Below are 15,015 nucleotides of genomic sequence, written 5' to 3' on the forward strand. Positions count from 1 at the left end.
AGCCTGCAGAATATGTCGTATTAATGAATGCATATCAGAAAATATACCCATTGAGCCACGAACAAGCCGTCAATGTATGGTTTTCGAGATGCTTCTAGAGATCACCTACTTAACCCATCCTCGTTCCTCCACTTGTTCTACCTGCTCAAGCAGGATATTCAGCCAATGGAGACACCTCAAATGTCTCTAGCATAGTACGGAAGATATCATTGACCCTTTATAGAAGGAGCAACGCGCGTCAAATGCATGTCTTGCGTGTTTGAGCGTCGATATGCGACATGTCTCAAGGCCTGATGTCTCTGGGTAAGGGTTGGAACACCTTGCATAACAGCCGTCATAACTGGCTCAGCGGAAGGGAAAAACTAGGAGAAGGAAAGGGGCAACTGAGAGAACAAATGGCCACATCTCCATTGAAATCTTGCGGCGAGAGCGTGCTGTTCTTTAGCCATTTTTCATAGTTTTCCCTTGGCCAGTTACGTGTTTGTGGGGACAGCATCAACTATGTCGTCTCTACAAAATACCAATTGGTGTGACAAGCACACAACCCTGGAATCGATCATTCAAATCCTAAAATCAACTTGTTGGACATTGGGGAAAGTCGATCGAGCGCCAAATGGTCCATTGTCGATTAGATCTTGTGCCTTACTGATTGGCATACAATGGCCCGGCAAAGAAAGCTCCAATTTTAGATCAGATGCAACCTGCGGAATGGTTCTTCGCCGTATCGCACAGCACCACAGCTCGTCTGACACCCAAGGCTCAAAAACATCCCCCCGCAACGCAAATACTTTCCGCCTAGACCATCTAGAAAACCTGAGGGAGCCTGGCCTGAGGGCGCATACCACCGTTACACCTTTATTATTCGTCCTTTTGCCACTGCCAGTTGTGCAAATCCATTAGGGGTGGTTAGGCCATCCGTTCAGGAAGTTAATATCAATATACTAGAATTGGAAACATCAAAATATAGTTCGGTATTTTCGGCTCTAGTTCTTTGATAATATCGTCTTTTACGTTTACTTGATATCTCATCACTGGTGGGTGCAGAATCTACTTACTCTTTATATATTTTGTTCTACGCCTTTCTTCGTGCCATCATTCATTCATTTTATTTATTTAAATATTTTCTTGGTTGAGTCTACATTGCTTTACCATTCGAACGTGTTACGGAAAGGGAGCAGAACAGGAATATAAAAGAAGTTAAGATGGCATTGGGGGTATTAGACGACAATAAGCTTGCAGAAGTTCCAGGAACATCTCTCTTGGATAAAGGGAGAAGTGATGGTTAGTACCGCTCCCAAAACAGTGAAAGAATACTGAAACTGTGATTAGAACTTGATACACGAAACTTGAATTTGAAGACAAAGCACGGGGTGGTTCTTGTGCCTCAGCCGAGTGACAATGTGAATGATCCATACAACTGGTAACATCGACGCTTCTATCTTGCAGCCGGTGCCGTAGGCTTAATTGTCTGTTAGGCCGGATATTAAGAAGAACATTGCTATTTGGGCGTTGGCCCTGACTTCTGGGGTTGCGGTCTCGTGAGAACCTTCTTTGTCACTCTCAATATAACGTTGTTGTCTTGAATCTACTGATTTGTTGGCAATGATATTTTAGGCTTGGGCCGATAATCAGCCCCGGTTTGCTCGTTGCTTCTAAGAGATATCATGTATCACTGGATCAAGTTTCAACATTTCTAATTGGCGTCCTGATCCTGTCCATCGGATCAGGTACTTTCTTCACCGCAGCAGCAGCAACTATCTGGGGCAAACGCCCGGTATTCATTATATCAACAGCGATTTTATTAATAACATGTGTATGGGGTTACTTTGCGACGGTGAGTTTTAGGACGATGTCGCCAATTTTGTGGAGCTAATATCATATTACTTCAAGTCCTTCGAATCGCTGTGGATCATGCGAATTGTGCAAGGGATATCAGCTGCCCCTTTGGAAACCCTTGTGACATCCACTGTATCCGATATATTCTTTGTTCACGAGCGAGGGCAGAAACTCGCCATATGGGGTATAGCAATTACGTCTGGTGTCATACTTAGGTAAGGTCCCAGCCAAGTAGTTGTTCACATTTCCATACAGCCTAGGGCAATACTAAGCAACAAGTTCAGTCAAGTTGTGTCTGGTTATATCATTCAGAATCTCGGCCTGTTGACCCCCTTTGGCATCACAGCATTAGTACTATGCTTACTGCTTCCCGCAATCTTTTTCCTTGTTCCCGAAACTGCGGATGTGCTACATAAATCTGGACAAACCAATGAGAAACTAACCACTGCACACGGTGGTAAAAATGCGCCCAAGAGGACATATGGCGAGGAATTGAAGATATTCAATGGTCGGATATCGGATAAAAGTTTCTGGGCGCTAGCAGCGAAACCTTTACCCCTGATTACATTCCCAGCTGTCATCTTTAGCACGTTTATCCATGGTAGCTTTCTGACATGGCTCGTGGTATTCGCCATTCTGTCCACAAATGTATTCACAGGCCCTCAATATGGACTCACACCCTCCCAAATTGGCCTGACAAACCTTCCCTTGCTTGGTGTCTGTCTTCTTGGGACTCCACTTTCCGGGGCCATTGCTGACTGGCTCGTGTGCCTCATGGCACGGCGAAATAACGGTATCTATGAACCCGAGTTCCGCCTCCTCCTAATGATTCCCGCAACGATATTTTCGACTGCCGGATTTATAGGATATGGGCTTAGCATCGATCGCGGCGCAGCTGTCGCAGTCCCAGTCACCTTTATGGCACTACACTCGCTATCTATCCCCTTTGCCACCTCAGCCAGCTTCACATACGTGATTGACTGCCACCCGAAAGACGCCAACCAGGCCTTTGTAACAATCAATTTTGCCAAGGCTGTGTTTATATTTATTGCCAGCATGTTTGTCAATGGGTGGTACTCGGCACGGGGGCCAAGGGTGGTTTTCACGTGGATTACCGGGCTTAATTTGGCGTTTAGCATGATGACGATTCCGATGTATGTTTATGGGAAGAGGTTTAGGAGTATTGTATGTATTTTCTAACCCCCCTGTAGCCTACCCAATTGCTTTCCACTGTTCTTGCCAAAAATTCTTCCTTCGAGCATTTGGGATTTTTTTTGCTGACTTTGATTCGTCCCATGCCACACCCAGATTGCGCGGAGTTCCACTCTCAACAAACTTTGAGGTAAATACGTATATATCCACGATTACCACATCTCCCCGCACGGCTGTACGCAAAATTGGTGGCGAATAGTGGAAATATATGTGTTTCGGGTCTCATACCCCTTTCAGGCGGCTAAAATGAGTAGGAAGTTTCCTCCGGCATGATGTTGATAATCTAGATCTATGGCGAGTTGAGTTTTATGACTGAATGTGTTTCCTTAAAAAAATATTTTACATTTTCCATAAAGATCTTAATTTGGCCTAAGAGCGGCGTAGCTATATATACATAACTATGTAGCAGTTTGAGAAGAATTATCAGGTTTTATCCCAACAAGGGTAGGGGTGAATACATCCTTGATTTTATTCAATTTGTTCCAAAACCACCACAACAACAACAACTAAGATCCAACTTCAACTGTCATGCAAAGTGCGGGGCCTTTTTTGCTTTCGTACAGCCCCATCTCATTCGCGATTCGCAAACACACCTCCTTCCACACAATAGATACATCAACCAAGCCCGTAGGTATCTTCCCAGCCACCTTGTCATTTTGATCCCCAGGCGCCCGCCAACCGAGCTTCCTATCAATGATGACAACGTCTCTCGAATCCTGACCCTTGGAGGAATACAAGTCCTTCGTCCTCCCCCAAAAGGATTTCTTCGTTGGGGCCGACGTTGTGCGTACCGAGGGTTCTGGAGACGGTGCGGGAGCACTTGCCGCGTCAACAGCATCGCTGGATGTTTCGCCGTTAACGGGGAGATGTAGTCGATGGCCACTAGCTACAAGCTTTGCCTTGATAGCCGAGTCCAGCTCGGCAACAACCGCGGGCTGCCGCCAGAATTCCATAGCGTTCTCCTCGCCTTGGAGGCGGATCAACTTGACGACTTCGCTGGACGGGAAGCCGACGATTTGGGGTTCTACGGGCGTTGTGTAGGCGTTGCTGACTGCATCTTGTAGGCTGGAGACGGATGAGGGGACAAGGACAAAGGTTGTTTTGTAGAGCCCTGAGGCGCCTTGGGAGAGTAGGAGGGGGTCAACGTATCTTGTTAGGATGGAGTTGATTCGTTGGGTTCGGGCATCAGCAAGCTGAGTTGGAAGAGGCAGTGGAGAATGTAGCGAGCTGGGGATTTCTTTGGATGTGGCTTTGTGGTAAGATGCTGAAGAGAGCGACTCCTCATACGAAGGTGCCGGGTCGTCCAGGCGATTTTCATAAGGGTTCGAATCCATGAAGGCGGACTCGAATTAGCTGTGTTTTTACTTTCGGTTCCTTTCTTTTTACCAGCAAAGACATTTGATTGCTCTACAGCGGGTGACTTTACTGCGGCGACACAGGTTCTAAATTTAAAAAAGGATGAGTGAGTGAATGAAAGAAAAAACCCAGAGACGATACTTCAGGATGCGGGGTGAGTATGGCAAGGGTGATTCGCCAATGACATGATCCCTACCTATCGTTAGTCTGCTCTAGTCCTGGTTCGCGAACGGCATAAGTCTCGTCTCCCGATCAAATCACAAGCAGACGGAAAATCGGTGATTCGCAGTCCTACATAACATGTAGTGAGCCTGCTGAGGCTGTGCGGTGTTGGAATCAAAGCAGACAAGTAAGCGCTGCGGTCTAAGGAAAATACGAAACAGGATGTATCCGTTTCCCTTTTCCTGCCTTGCGAATCTCCGAATCTCCCGCGGAAGACAGTTCCAGAAGGTCGGATGCGCGTAGCAGACCCGGAGACAGTCGCCAGCAACAAGGCCGTCTGTCAACAGTGTCGGGTTTTGTCTCAAATACTAAGTTAGCACAGATTACCAAGTTGCTTGGCCCGTTGATCATGTGGATGATGTCGCTGTGAGTGTAGCACGGCCAGTTTGCATGGCCAGAACCATCTGCGGCATAAATCGCAAGAGTTCTCCTAGTATCGCATGGATCTATCCCAGGAGCAAATATCCTTTCGATCACGGGAGGCGGAGTCGAGTCAGCCCCGGAGCCGCCCTAGTCGCCTTCGGGTTTAGACTCCGCCATATCAGCCTCCGCCCTACGTCACGGGACTCTCCTCCTGCCAAGCTTGGCGGCTCCGCCTCACTGGGCCCAGGCTTGGCAACAACCTCCGTCCATCCCCGGCCAGTTCGGACTGCAAAACGGCCCATCGCGTCCCTTTGCATGCCCAATATGCCCAAAGATCCGCGGCAGAGTTGGCAAAACGCCATGCACAGCTTCGGAAAACACGGGATGTGGCCGTTTGGGCCTCTCCCCTCTGCGTGCCGGGGTTAATGGCGCTAGCATTTGAGAAGCAACCGTCGAACAAAATGGCATGGTCCATTGGCTGCATTTACCCTGGCCCCCAAATCTATCCCGTCAAGATCCCTTCGATGTCAGTTCCTGGAAACTGGTGATCGTAGAAAGAGATTCGGCTCTGGCATCCCTCGTTCCTGGACGCTAAAAGGCTAAATTAGCGTAAGCCTAAAACAGGCCTCCTTGGATCAACCAGCGGCATCATGTTGATATCATAGGTACCGCACATAGAGCCTCGATGGGGGTGAAAGAGACACACGAAGTCGCTTCTTGGGGCTAGGATTATGCGGCTTGAAAGCCTTTCTCCGAGAGACCGCACTCGGCCCATTTTCGATGTTTGTCAGGGTAGAACCTTGCTTGGCCTTGGTGTCAATGGCGCCAACAGAGATCGCTAACACGGTGCTAGCAATGCCGTGCATGCGACTGCGGGACTTACCTGATTGGCCAAAGCCTGGCGACAAGGCTGCCGCGGAGCTCCTTGTGGCTGCTCCCAATCCGGATGCTTCTCGGCTGGCCGTTCCTGCCATTTCGTCATGGTGAGTGGTGGCCTTGCGTGGTGAATTTCATCTCGTATTTGTGTTATATACATATATATATGTCGGCCTCGTCCCCGTTTTCAAAGCTGCAATTCGCTTCAAACCGCTTTCACTCACTCTCTTCTCTCATTGAGAACCACATACTAACTATTTGATACTGCAATACCCATCAAGGGGAAAAAAACACATAGCTCAAGATTGACGATGTGGTATGCTTGTATTCTCGTTCTTGTTTTCATTGCTATTTCTATTCATCATTCATGGCTATTAACTCCAACTTTTCCCTCAGGTACAACGTTTCAGAGCCGAACGAGTACCTCGTTCTCACGGGAGGTGGCATCAATGACGTGCTTATAAAGAAAACGGCGTTTGTGATGCCATGGCAAAAAGTAGGTTGCTAGAGCGCATCGATCACTCTGCCTTCATAGAAAAGTCTTCAGGGCAGGGTGCTTTCCAAATGAAAGTTGAGAGTCTAACAGAGGTCAACCACAGTGCACCCGAATTTCAATTTCGCCGTTCGATTTCTCAATGAATCTCCAGGCCATGACCATCGAAAAGCTTCAGTTTTCTCTCCCAGCCGTCTTCACAATCGGTCCTGATAACAATATCGATTCCCTCAAGAAGTATGCTCTCCTCCTTTCCGGAGAGGCTGATGGGGTAAAAGCTGCCAAATCGGCAACCACAGGGAATCATGTTCAAGATATCGTGAAGGGCATCATCGAGGGCGAGACTCGCGTGATTGTGTCTGGCATGACAATGGAAGAAATCTTCAAGGAACGACACGTCTTCAAGCAGCATGTCATCGAGAATGTCCAAAATGAGCTGGATCAATTTGGTCTGAGGATGTAAGTACTGGTGTGCTTCAATACAGCATTGTCTGTGATGCTTACTCCGAAATCATAGCTACAACGCCAACGTTAAAGAGCTTCAAGATACTCCAGGAAGCGAATATTTCACATTGGTAAGTTCCTTATTCTGCTTAGGATGCGCGGAGATATGTGCTGACCATTCGGCAATTTAGCTCAGTCGAAAAGCGCATGAAGGTGCGCTGAATCAAGCCAAAATTGACGTCGCAGAGGCTCGAATGAGAGGTGAAATTGGAGAGGCCGAAAAGCGAGGCAAAACAAAGCAAGAGATATCCAAAATCGATGCAGAAACAGCCGTTCTAGAAACCAAGCGCCGAAGCGAGAAAGCGCAGGCAGATGCTCAGCTTACAAATCGCCAAACAGAGCTCGATATGGGCATTCGACTTGGGAAGATATCCGCCCAGCGCCAAGCAGAGATGAAAGATGCCGAGTTGCAGAAACAGGTCGAGACCAAACGAGCAGAAACGGAATTGGAACGCCTCCGGGCAATCGATGTGACCAAGAGCAAGATCGCAAGGGAGGCTGCTGAACAGAACGCTGATGCAGACCTCTACACCAAAATGAAAACCGCTGACGCTGTGATGTATAAACAAAAGATGGACGCTGATGCACACTGTGAGTATTTGACCGCTCTCCGCTCACTTCATCTGACTTTGGAATCATCTAAAACGCCCCACTAACCCGTGGAATGCCTCTAGACTATCGCGTCTCCAAGGATGCAGAGGCGGCATTTTTGGCCAAAACGAAAGAGGCGGAAGCTGCCTACATCGCGAAGAAAAAAGAAGCTCAAGGTATCGCCGAGACGGCCAAGGCTTACGCTGCGATGGCAGATGTATTTGGCGGACCGCAGGGCTTCCTACAATACCTTATGATTCAGAATAAAACGTACGAGGCACTCGCCAGAGCAAATGGAGAAGCTATCAAAGGCCTTGAACCCAAGATTACGGTCTGGAACACCGGTTAGTTTATCCACTCCCTCACGCAAAATGTATTTTCCTGTTAGTTCAGCAACTAAAGATAGCGCGAATTCAGGTTCATCTGGCGATGCGTCACAGGATACCACTGCCCCAATCCGGAACCTCATGCAAAGCCTTCCACCGCTTTTCTCCACTATCCATGAGCAAACTGGGATCTCTCCCCCGACGTGGATGGCTCAGCTTCCGCACACCCAGAATCAGCCAAACTCTACCGGACAGGCTAATGACATTAAGGCGAAGCTCAAGTAGCCCTCTATAGATGAAGAACCATAAATTTTGTGGTTTGATCTATCCTTATGAAATATCATGTTGGAGGAGGCATCTATCTGGTTGGTTTTATGGGACTCCTACTTCCGCTTGCTTGTCGGTCTTTTGGTTATTTCGTTGCATTGTACAGTACAATAATTTCTCGTTTTATCTTCAATTCCTTCTTTCTCTCCTTTACCACTCCCGGATTTCAACCCGGAATCTGATACCCACAAACTGCCGCTCAACAAGAGCAGGACAGATCTTCTCATTTTCCAAAGTTTCTTTTCTTTTCCTATCTTTCCTCTCTTTCTTTTAGTTTGTTACGCTCTTTTCCTTTTTTTCTCTTTTGTATATACTGCTTATAATACCCCTGTGACATGGAATAGAAATTACATTTTTCATAACTATATGTGCATGTACCTGCATCCTTTCGAATTCAAAAGTGAAAATGAAGTGGGGTGTAAACCATGCTGGGAGCTACAACAGCAACTATTATATTAATCCGCGAGTGGCAATCGCCATTCCTCCCTGGCAAGAAGCCCCACGCCTTGGAAGGGGTTGTGGCATAGTTTAACAAAGGAGTAAATCCTGTGCCGAGGCAACTTCCAACATGCGGCGTTTCGGAATTCCACAAGCTCATAATCAGCACCAGGAGGAACATCAGGAAGTGGTTTGGATAAATTAGCGTGTGTATCTCTACTTGATTTGATCTCTTCCTTTCAGCCAGGACAAGCTCCATCACCACATGGATATTTTTATGAACAAAGCAATTCCCTCTGTGTGCTCTACTTCTTTGTCCTACATACCGGTGCTCAAAGCAATAAAGGAGACAGGGTAATTTGGTAAAACTGAAGAGGGATACTTTTTTCTTTTTTTTCTTGTAAGTAATCAGCAGTCGAGGTGGACGATGTGATGAAGAGGAGAGGTGAGTCGTGGGCTATTATTATCAACCAAAGGGAGGTTATCAATTACATACAAAATGTAATGCGACTAATCTTGAAATAGCAAAACTGACGAGATTCACCGATCCCGGGATGCCGCGAGCCGACACCAGAATCTAGATATATATATCATCGTTTCAAGTAGCGAGGATGGGAGTTTGGAACCGGAGACATCCTAGCCTCACCAGGGCAATGTTTCCAACGGCAAATGTTTTTACTCGGTGTCGTTTTTGTAGTGTACGTCTCATATCGTTATATACATTATATATATCTCAATTCAATAGGCTGATACAACGTTTTCTCATTGTATGCAGATGGCGCGGAGACTGGAGCCGGAGACTTTCAGTCTGCCAAGGACCGTTTTTTCAGCTCGGAGATAGCTTTTCGGATTTGCTACCTTCACGTATATCGTTGGATCTCTACCTATGACCAACACAGAAGGATTCCAGGGGTAACGTGCTACCTCTATTTCCAGAGCAAGAAAGTGGAGGGGAGTCGAAGAACTTTACATGTGCAATCATGAAAAGTAGGAGAGACGAAAAACATATGGCTTTTGGCAGTCCTGTGGTGGGGTGATAGAGATGGTACACAGTGCTCCGCACAGCGAACATTGAGCTAAGAATCTCGTCCAAGCTTGTTCGACGTTGGATCTAACCATCCAGCGTTTCTTCTGCTAATGATAATACTCTGTCTCTGGTTGGCCCACTAGTGAAGCAGCACTGGCGTTAGTTCGATCGACCAGGTTGCAATGCGATACCAATGATACAACATCGACAAGCTATGGCTTGGGTCATGCCGGGATTATGCTCTTCAGGCGGGGTGGCCCGCAACTTCCCTGAGAAGAAAGCAAAGACGACAGATTGGGCCAAAGAGCCATCACGAAGACTTCGGGTTGGACAAAGGGTTGCCATTATTATTTAATGAAACATATCGATTGCTGTGGCTGATGGGATACGCTAATAACGGAGTATATAAGGCGGGCGGGGGCCCATTTTTGAGCGAGCCATAAAGCGTGAATAGTTCAATCAGATATCCAAATATTCCTTTTATGCATAGAGAGGATTGCTTCGGGAGATTCCAACAAGCGAGTGCCAAATTGAATATCGCAGACGAAACAACATCGTAATAATGAGCGAAGTTCAAAATACTCCCGTTGCTCAACCGGCAGCTTCTGCTGACCCCCTGCCCGAATTATCCGCCGAAGACTTCGAAGTTTTCAACTTCTTTGCAGAGAAAATGGACTTCCATGTCAGTAGATCAAAGAGGAAGATATTCCAAATTCCACTTATCCTTTCACTATACAACGATGCTGACATCTTATGCAGCATAACGAGTTTCGAGTTTCATGGACGAAATTATACGATGCTTGCGTTGCCAACGAGCTGCCCAAGGACATGTCTTTGGAGCAGTTCATCCAACTCGGAACGGAATTCTGCAATAACCTGGAGATCCACCACTCCTTGGAGGAGGCATGGGTCTTTCCAATTTTGGGCCAGCGCATGCCAGCATTCAAAGATGAACATAAGAAAGTCGAACTGCTCGTTCAGCACACACATATCCACACGGGCCTGACGAATCTACTCGAGTATCTTTCCGCGTGCAAGGAAGGCAAGAAGGAGTTCGCCTTGGAAGACCTGAAGGCGGTTATGGATGGGTTTAGGGAGATATTGTGGGTGCACATGGATAACGAGGTAGATGAACTTCGGCCTGACAAATTGCGGAAGTACTGGTCGCTCGAGGAAATAATGGCCATGCCTTTCTACGATCCCGTCAAATAGACAATATGTTTTAAGGAGATTGTGCAGCTCTGCAAAGTGAGTTAGCTATGCCCATGTATAGTACATGTACGGTACATGCACATATGTGAAATACGTCTTGCTCGACTCCTAGGTATTCCATGGAACTCACTTTTCCCCCCTTCTTTCCTTATTTGTTGCGATTCAATAAAAGCATCCATACACAAGGTCTTTATTGTTCCCGAGGTAGGATTGGACCACAAATGGCGGATTGCACATAAAGCAAGGAAGATTTCGACTCTACATAGCTAAATTCTCTATATCATGCTGGGAGCCTGAATCGAACGTTCCCTCTTCGTTTTCAGAAGATTATTTAAAGAATCGAGCCAAGATTCCATGGCTGCCTTTGCTCAACACGTTCCGCACGACTTTCCTTTTGGATTCGTTGGACAACGTCTCCCATGGAGACACCTGCATTTATATATAGATTGTCTACTTCCTTTTTCGTAAACTTTGCTATTTCTGGCTAGCAGAAGTAAACGAGAGGATTGGATTCGAATTGGTACACATAATTATTAACTATGTTTTCCAATGTGGCCTGTTGATAACTGGCATGATGGTGACCATATCAAAATTCTGTTTCTCCAATGTTAGTAAAATCCCACAAAATCCCAGGAAAGTGTGAGAAAGCACAAACCAAAGCCAGTTAAATGAGATGCCAATTCCCTCTAGCGTGGAGGGGTAAGATCGCAGGAACAGGGACACATAGGTCGCAATTTAGTGGGGCTTCGAATATAAGTATATTATCTGAGTCAGAGATGTCGCGAAGAGCAAGAACTGTAGGTAGAGGATTCACAACACTTGGCTCTGCAGCTGTCTCTTTGGAACTCAGCGATATCAACGTCAGCATGGACAGCGGAAGTGCCGGATGACCATGACCCCCAAATCTTTGGGCGAACTTGATTGACAAGAAAACAGATGACAAATGATCCAATGAGGGACACCATTTAGATCCTTTTATAGTGTAAGCCTCACATGTTCACGAGGAGCTGGTATTCATGGACGAAGCGAGATAGACACCGCAAAGGAGCAAAACAAAGATTGATGCTCAGCCGAACGCTTAATTCCTATCATAAACACACTTACCTCTTAAAAGGCGAACCATACCAATACCCACGCCAAAGCCATCTACATAGCCCACTGTCATTCAAAGTATTCCTCAACAAGGACGTTCAGGATACACCCGGCAAAACGGCCCAGGTTGCATACGCCGACGAGAACTCCCATTCGACTATCGCTAGGATGGTGTGTTGCATCCAGGAAGTGTTGGTTGCCAACAACGCCGCTAAAAACACTTTGATCGTAGCCTGCGAAATAAACCATGCATTAAAAGAAATGTCTCTCCCGAAATATATGGACATGATATTGCTTTCACATATTCTTACCGAAGGGTATACGCGCTATTTCGTAGGTGATGGTGATAGCCGATTGAAGGGAAAGCCCCCCCCAAACATCTCATTCCTCCAAAGGTGGCGAACGAGCACAGTTGCCGTGATGAACTCTTCAGGGATAGAATCGGCTTTTTGACACACTGCGGGTGCCATCATATCTCTCGTTATACGCGTGCATGAGCCCAGTTAATTGCGCGGTGCCATCAAATGCTTCAAGGAAGGCGCAACTAAGTACTCTCATTGTTGCCAAAGGGGAGAAATCCCAATAATAACGAAACATTCGTTCCCATGTCACACAAACCTGCCCGCATATGGTGATACAGAGACTCGCCATTGGATAAAATAGCACGGAATATGTCGTACGCGTGCGTCAGTCCAACTTCAGCAATCATAACGCTACGTACGGTCGATCATAGGAAACTATAGCGAATTTTTATTGCTGCAGAATACAGATGGATTCGTAGTTCAGTCGTCTGGGTCGAGCGCAGGGGAGCGGAAGACTGACTCCTGGCGGAAATAACAATCCAAAGAAAAATTGCCTCCTTTCCTCTATTGATATGTTCCTCTTGTTTCTATAGAATACTGTAGTCTGTAAACTCTCTAGTAGGCACTTTTCTTTCAAACATGATATCGAGCTCCTCGTAAGTTCGTCCTTTAGTTTCAGGAACGTAAAAATAAGTCCATACAAAACTCATGGAAGCAAGACCCTATGGTCTGAGTCAACAGAAAAATTTTCAAGCAAGAGTTGGTGAGGTGCCTAATTACTTACGCCAAAAATGAATCCTATTTTCCCTCTCATATTCCCGGCATCTGGATTAATCATGTAAGGAATCATGACAGTGATGACTATGCCCAGAATAGCTTGTATAGCTGTTGAAATAGCAATAGTCTTGCCACGAAGCTTGGTCGCCGAACATTCACATAGAATAACGAAACACACTGGTCCGACGGAGAGGTTGTAAATCAAATTCCACACCAGCATCATGGAAGTCTGAACCCAGGCTATCGAAGGACGTTGCATATAGTTGGGCACGCAATCCAGAATGCCAATGATAAAGAGAATTGTCGCGAGTCCAAGAAGCCCGCTACTATAGATCGCTCGGCGGCCGAAGTATGCAAGGAGAATCCAGGATAAAATGCATCCCAGAAATCCCACCCCTAGTAAGCTGATCTATGAAGACATTTAAGCTCATTTGCCGTGCATTGGTGAAATAGATACAACTTACACCCATATTATATGCATCGTCAGTAGAAAGACCAATCACTAAACAAAATTTAGTTAAAATCAATTTCCAGGGGCAGCAGGCATCACTAACGAGTGAAAAAGTAGTTGGAAAACCCAATGAGATAAACCCCGCTAAGAATCTGAATGCTATACACTCCGATAGCAATATGGGTGCGACGAAGGTTGGATTTCTTGAAACAATCACGGAAGGTAGTCCCTGCTTCCATCTGCTGTTCAAGACGATCGGTTTCAATTATCATTGACTAAACAAACTCACCATTCAGCATGCTGGCATACCCATGAACTTTGTGATTTCTGGCTTACCAGTGTCGGCTTGACGTCAACGCTAGATGCTGCGAGCCTCCGAAGCGAATTTTCGGCATCTTGCAATCTCCCCCTCCTGACGAGCCACCATGGACTCTCGGGGGCAAAGGAAATCCCGGCAAGGATCACGGTAGGCCAGAACCACTGGGTCGCAAAGGGAGCACTGTAAGCCCAGTGGTTATCTAGCCCGTGAGTTGCAGCGGAGACTCCGTTGGCGATGAACTGACCGATAACAAAACAAAGATTCACATAAGCAGTCAAAATACCACGCAGAACAACGGGACACACTTCCGAAGCGTAGGCGGGAGCAATGACTGCATACGTGCCTAGTATGAGGCCACCAAGGAGTTCGCCAACGACCAGTACCTTTAGCGATCGTGCGAAGAATTGGATGAAGACACAACCGGCAGTTAGGACGACGCATATCTGAAAGTAGAGCAGAAGCGATTCAGCATACACTCGCATACACACAACTTAGGTTGGGTCCACGCAGAACATACCGAAAAGGTTTTCTTCCTGCCAAAAATTTCCATCGGATATGTAGCTGCTAGAGCGCCAACAACTTGGCCTATAGGGCTTCCCATGCTATTATTTTTTGGGGAAATAAAGTATCTAATAAGAACTTGTTTTCCCAAAAACACAAAGGCATGGACATGGGAGCAAAATATATGTTTTACCTAAGGCCTGACTGCCATGCAGCAGAGATGATCCACTTCCCGTTGAAAAGGTAGCCAAAATCCTGCTGGAACCTGGGAACACCGTATAAATTCCCTATGATCTGGGGGCCATAGCCGGTCATGATAACGCCGAGAGAAAAGAAGAAGGACCATGCAGCTGCTTTGGGATAAAGCTTAAGTGCGATGCGAATGTCTAATTCACGTTCTAGCGTGGTAGCCTCTTGTGCTTCAGCACCGATCTCAGTCTCGGAGTTGCCGGCATTGATAGTATTCTCTTGATTCTCGGCGTCATCCTTATTGATAAATGTCATGTTGTTTTGGCTTGCTAGCCCCCTGTGATGTCTGATTGTAGAGAAAGACTCCGGAGGGGAGCCAAAGTAAGTTCCTACAAGGAGAGGTGTGTGGGCAGTTTGACCGATACATCTAATAGCTTCGGAAATCCAAGGAGTCAGAGAAACAGGGACAGCAGCGCGCACCCAAATAACCAATACTATCCTTCTCTATACACTCTCTGGTGGTGGTATCTGAACCTGGCATGTTGAAACTGTGTAACTAGATGTATCTATGGGAATGAGCAGGACATGAGAAGCCCTGGGT

At 46.6% G+C, this 15,015-nt stretch overlaps 8 protein-coding genes across 8 annotated transcripts; 4 read left to right on the plus strand and 4 right to left on the minus strand.

The window, feature by feature from the left end:
• Window positions 1-501: 501 nt before the first annotated feature.
• HCBG_04607 (uncharacterized protein) lies at window positions 502-900 on the plus strand (the record flags this gene model as incomplete). The annotated part of the gene is made up of 1 exon (XM_045431656.1): window positions 502-900. One exon carries the CDS (start codon window positions 502-504, stop codon window positions 898-900), a length of 399 nt encoding a protein of 132 aa, XP_045288209.1.
• Window positions 901-1,202: 302 nt separating this feature from the next.
• HCBG_04608 (uncharacterized protein) lies at window positions 1,203-3,247 on the plus strand (the record flags this gene model as incomplete). Its single annotated transcript, XM_045431657.1, is given in 7 exon segments — window positions 1,203-1,281; window positions 1,330-1,420; window positions 1,476-1,538; window positions 1,615-1,834; window positions 1,846-2,051; window positions 2,121-2,990; window positions 3,145-3,247. The coding sequence occupies 7 exon segments, from the start codon at window positions 1,203-1,205 to the stop codon at window positions 3,245-3,247; spliced, it is 1,632 nt and encodes a 543-aa protein (XP_045288210.1).
• A 122-nt stretch (window positions 3,248-3,369) lies between these two features.
• HCBG_04609 (uncharacterized protein) lies at window positions 3,370-4,968 on the minus strand (the record flags this gene model as incomplete). The annotated part of the gene is made up of 2 exons (XM_045431658.1): window positions 3,370-4,490; window positions 4,601-4,968. The coding sequence occupies one exon, from the start codon at window positions 4,380-4,382 to the stop codon at window positions 3,555-3,557; it is 828 nt and encodes a 275-aa protein (XP_045288211.1).
• Window positions 4,969-5,099: 131 nt separating this feature from the next.
• On the minus strand, window positions 5,100-5,963 carry HCBG_04610 (uncharacterized protein; the record flags this gene model as incomplete). The annotated part of the gene is made up of 2 exons (XM_045431659.1): window positions 5,100-5,398; window positions 5,696-5,963. The coding sequence occupies 2 exons, from the start codon at window positions 5,961-5,963 to the stop codon at window positions 5,100-5,102; spliced, it is 567 nt and encodes a 188-aa protein (XP_045288212.1).
• Window positions 5,964-6,232: 269 nt separating this feature from the next.
• HCBG_04611 (flotillin domain-containing protein) lies at window positions 6,233-8,064 on the plus strand (the record flags this gene model as incomplete). Its single annotated transcript, XM_045431660.1, has 6 exons — window positions 6,233-6,361; window positions 6,465-6,817; window positions 6,876-6,933; window positions 6,994-7,453; window positions 7,537-7,797; window positions 7,871-8,064. 6 exons carry the CDS (start codon window positions 6,233-6,235, stop codon window positions 8,062-8,064), a joined length of 1,455 nt encoding a protein of 484 aa, XP_045288213.1.
• A 2,069-nt stretch (window positions 8,065-10,133) lies between these two features.
• HCBG_04612 (uncharacterized protein) lies at window positions 10,134-10,783 on the plus strand (the record flags this gene model as incomplete). Its single annotated transcript, XM_045431661.1, has 2 exons — window positions 10,134-10,253; window positions 10,331-10,783. 2 exons carry the CDS (start codon window positions 10,134-10,136, stop codon window positions 10,781-10,783), a joined length of 573 nt encoding a protein of 190 aa, XP_045288214.1.
• Window positions 10,784-11,944: 1,161 nt separating this feature from the next.
• HCBG_04613 (uncharacterized protein) lies at window positions 11,945-12,433 on the minus strand (the record flags this gene model as incomplete). The annotated part of the gene is made up of 2 exons (XM_045431662.1): window positions 11,945-12,108; window positions 12,334-12,433. The coding sequence occupies 2 exons, from the start codon at window positions 12,431-12,433 to the stop codon at window positions 11,945-11,947; spliced, it is 264 nt and encodes an 87-aa protein (XP_045288215.1).
• Window positions 12,434-12,764: 331 nt separating this feature from the next.
• Window positions 12,765-14,729, minus strand: HCBG_04614 (maltose permease; the record flags this gene model as incomplete). The annotated part of the gene is made up of 7 exons (XM_045431663.1): window positions 12,765-12,899; window positions 12,962-13,363; window positions 13,419-13,456; window positions 13,509-13,680; window positions 13,742-14,167; window positions 14,242-14,326; window positions 14,419-14,729. The coding sequence occupies 7 exons, from the start codon at window positions 14,727-14,729 to the stop codon at window positions 12,765-12,767; spliced, it is 1,569 nt and encodes a 522-aa protein (XP_045288216.1).
• Window positions 14,730-15,015: the final 286 nt, after the last annotated feature.

This window comes from Histoplasma capsulatum (assembly GCF_000150115.1).
Source record: "Histoplasma capsulatum G186AR genomic scaffold supercont2.5, whole genome shotgun sequence".
In the NCBI taxonomy this organism is placed as follows: domain Eukaryota; kingdom Fungi; phylum Ascomycota; class Eurotiomycetes; order Onygenales; family Ajellomycetaceae; genus Histoplasma; species Histoplasma capsulatum.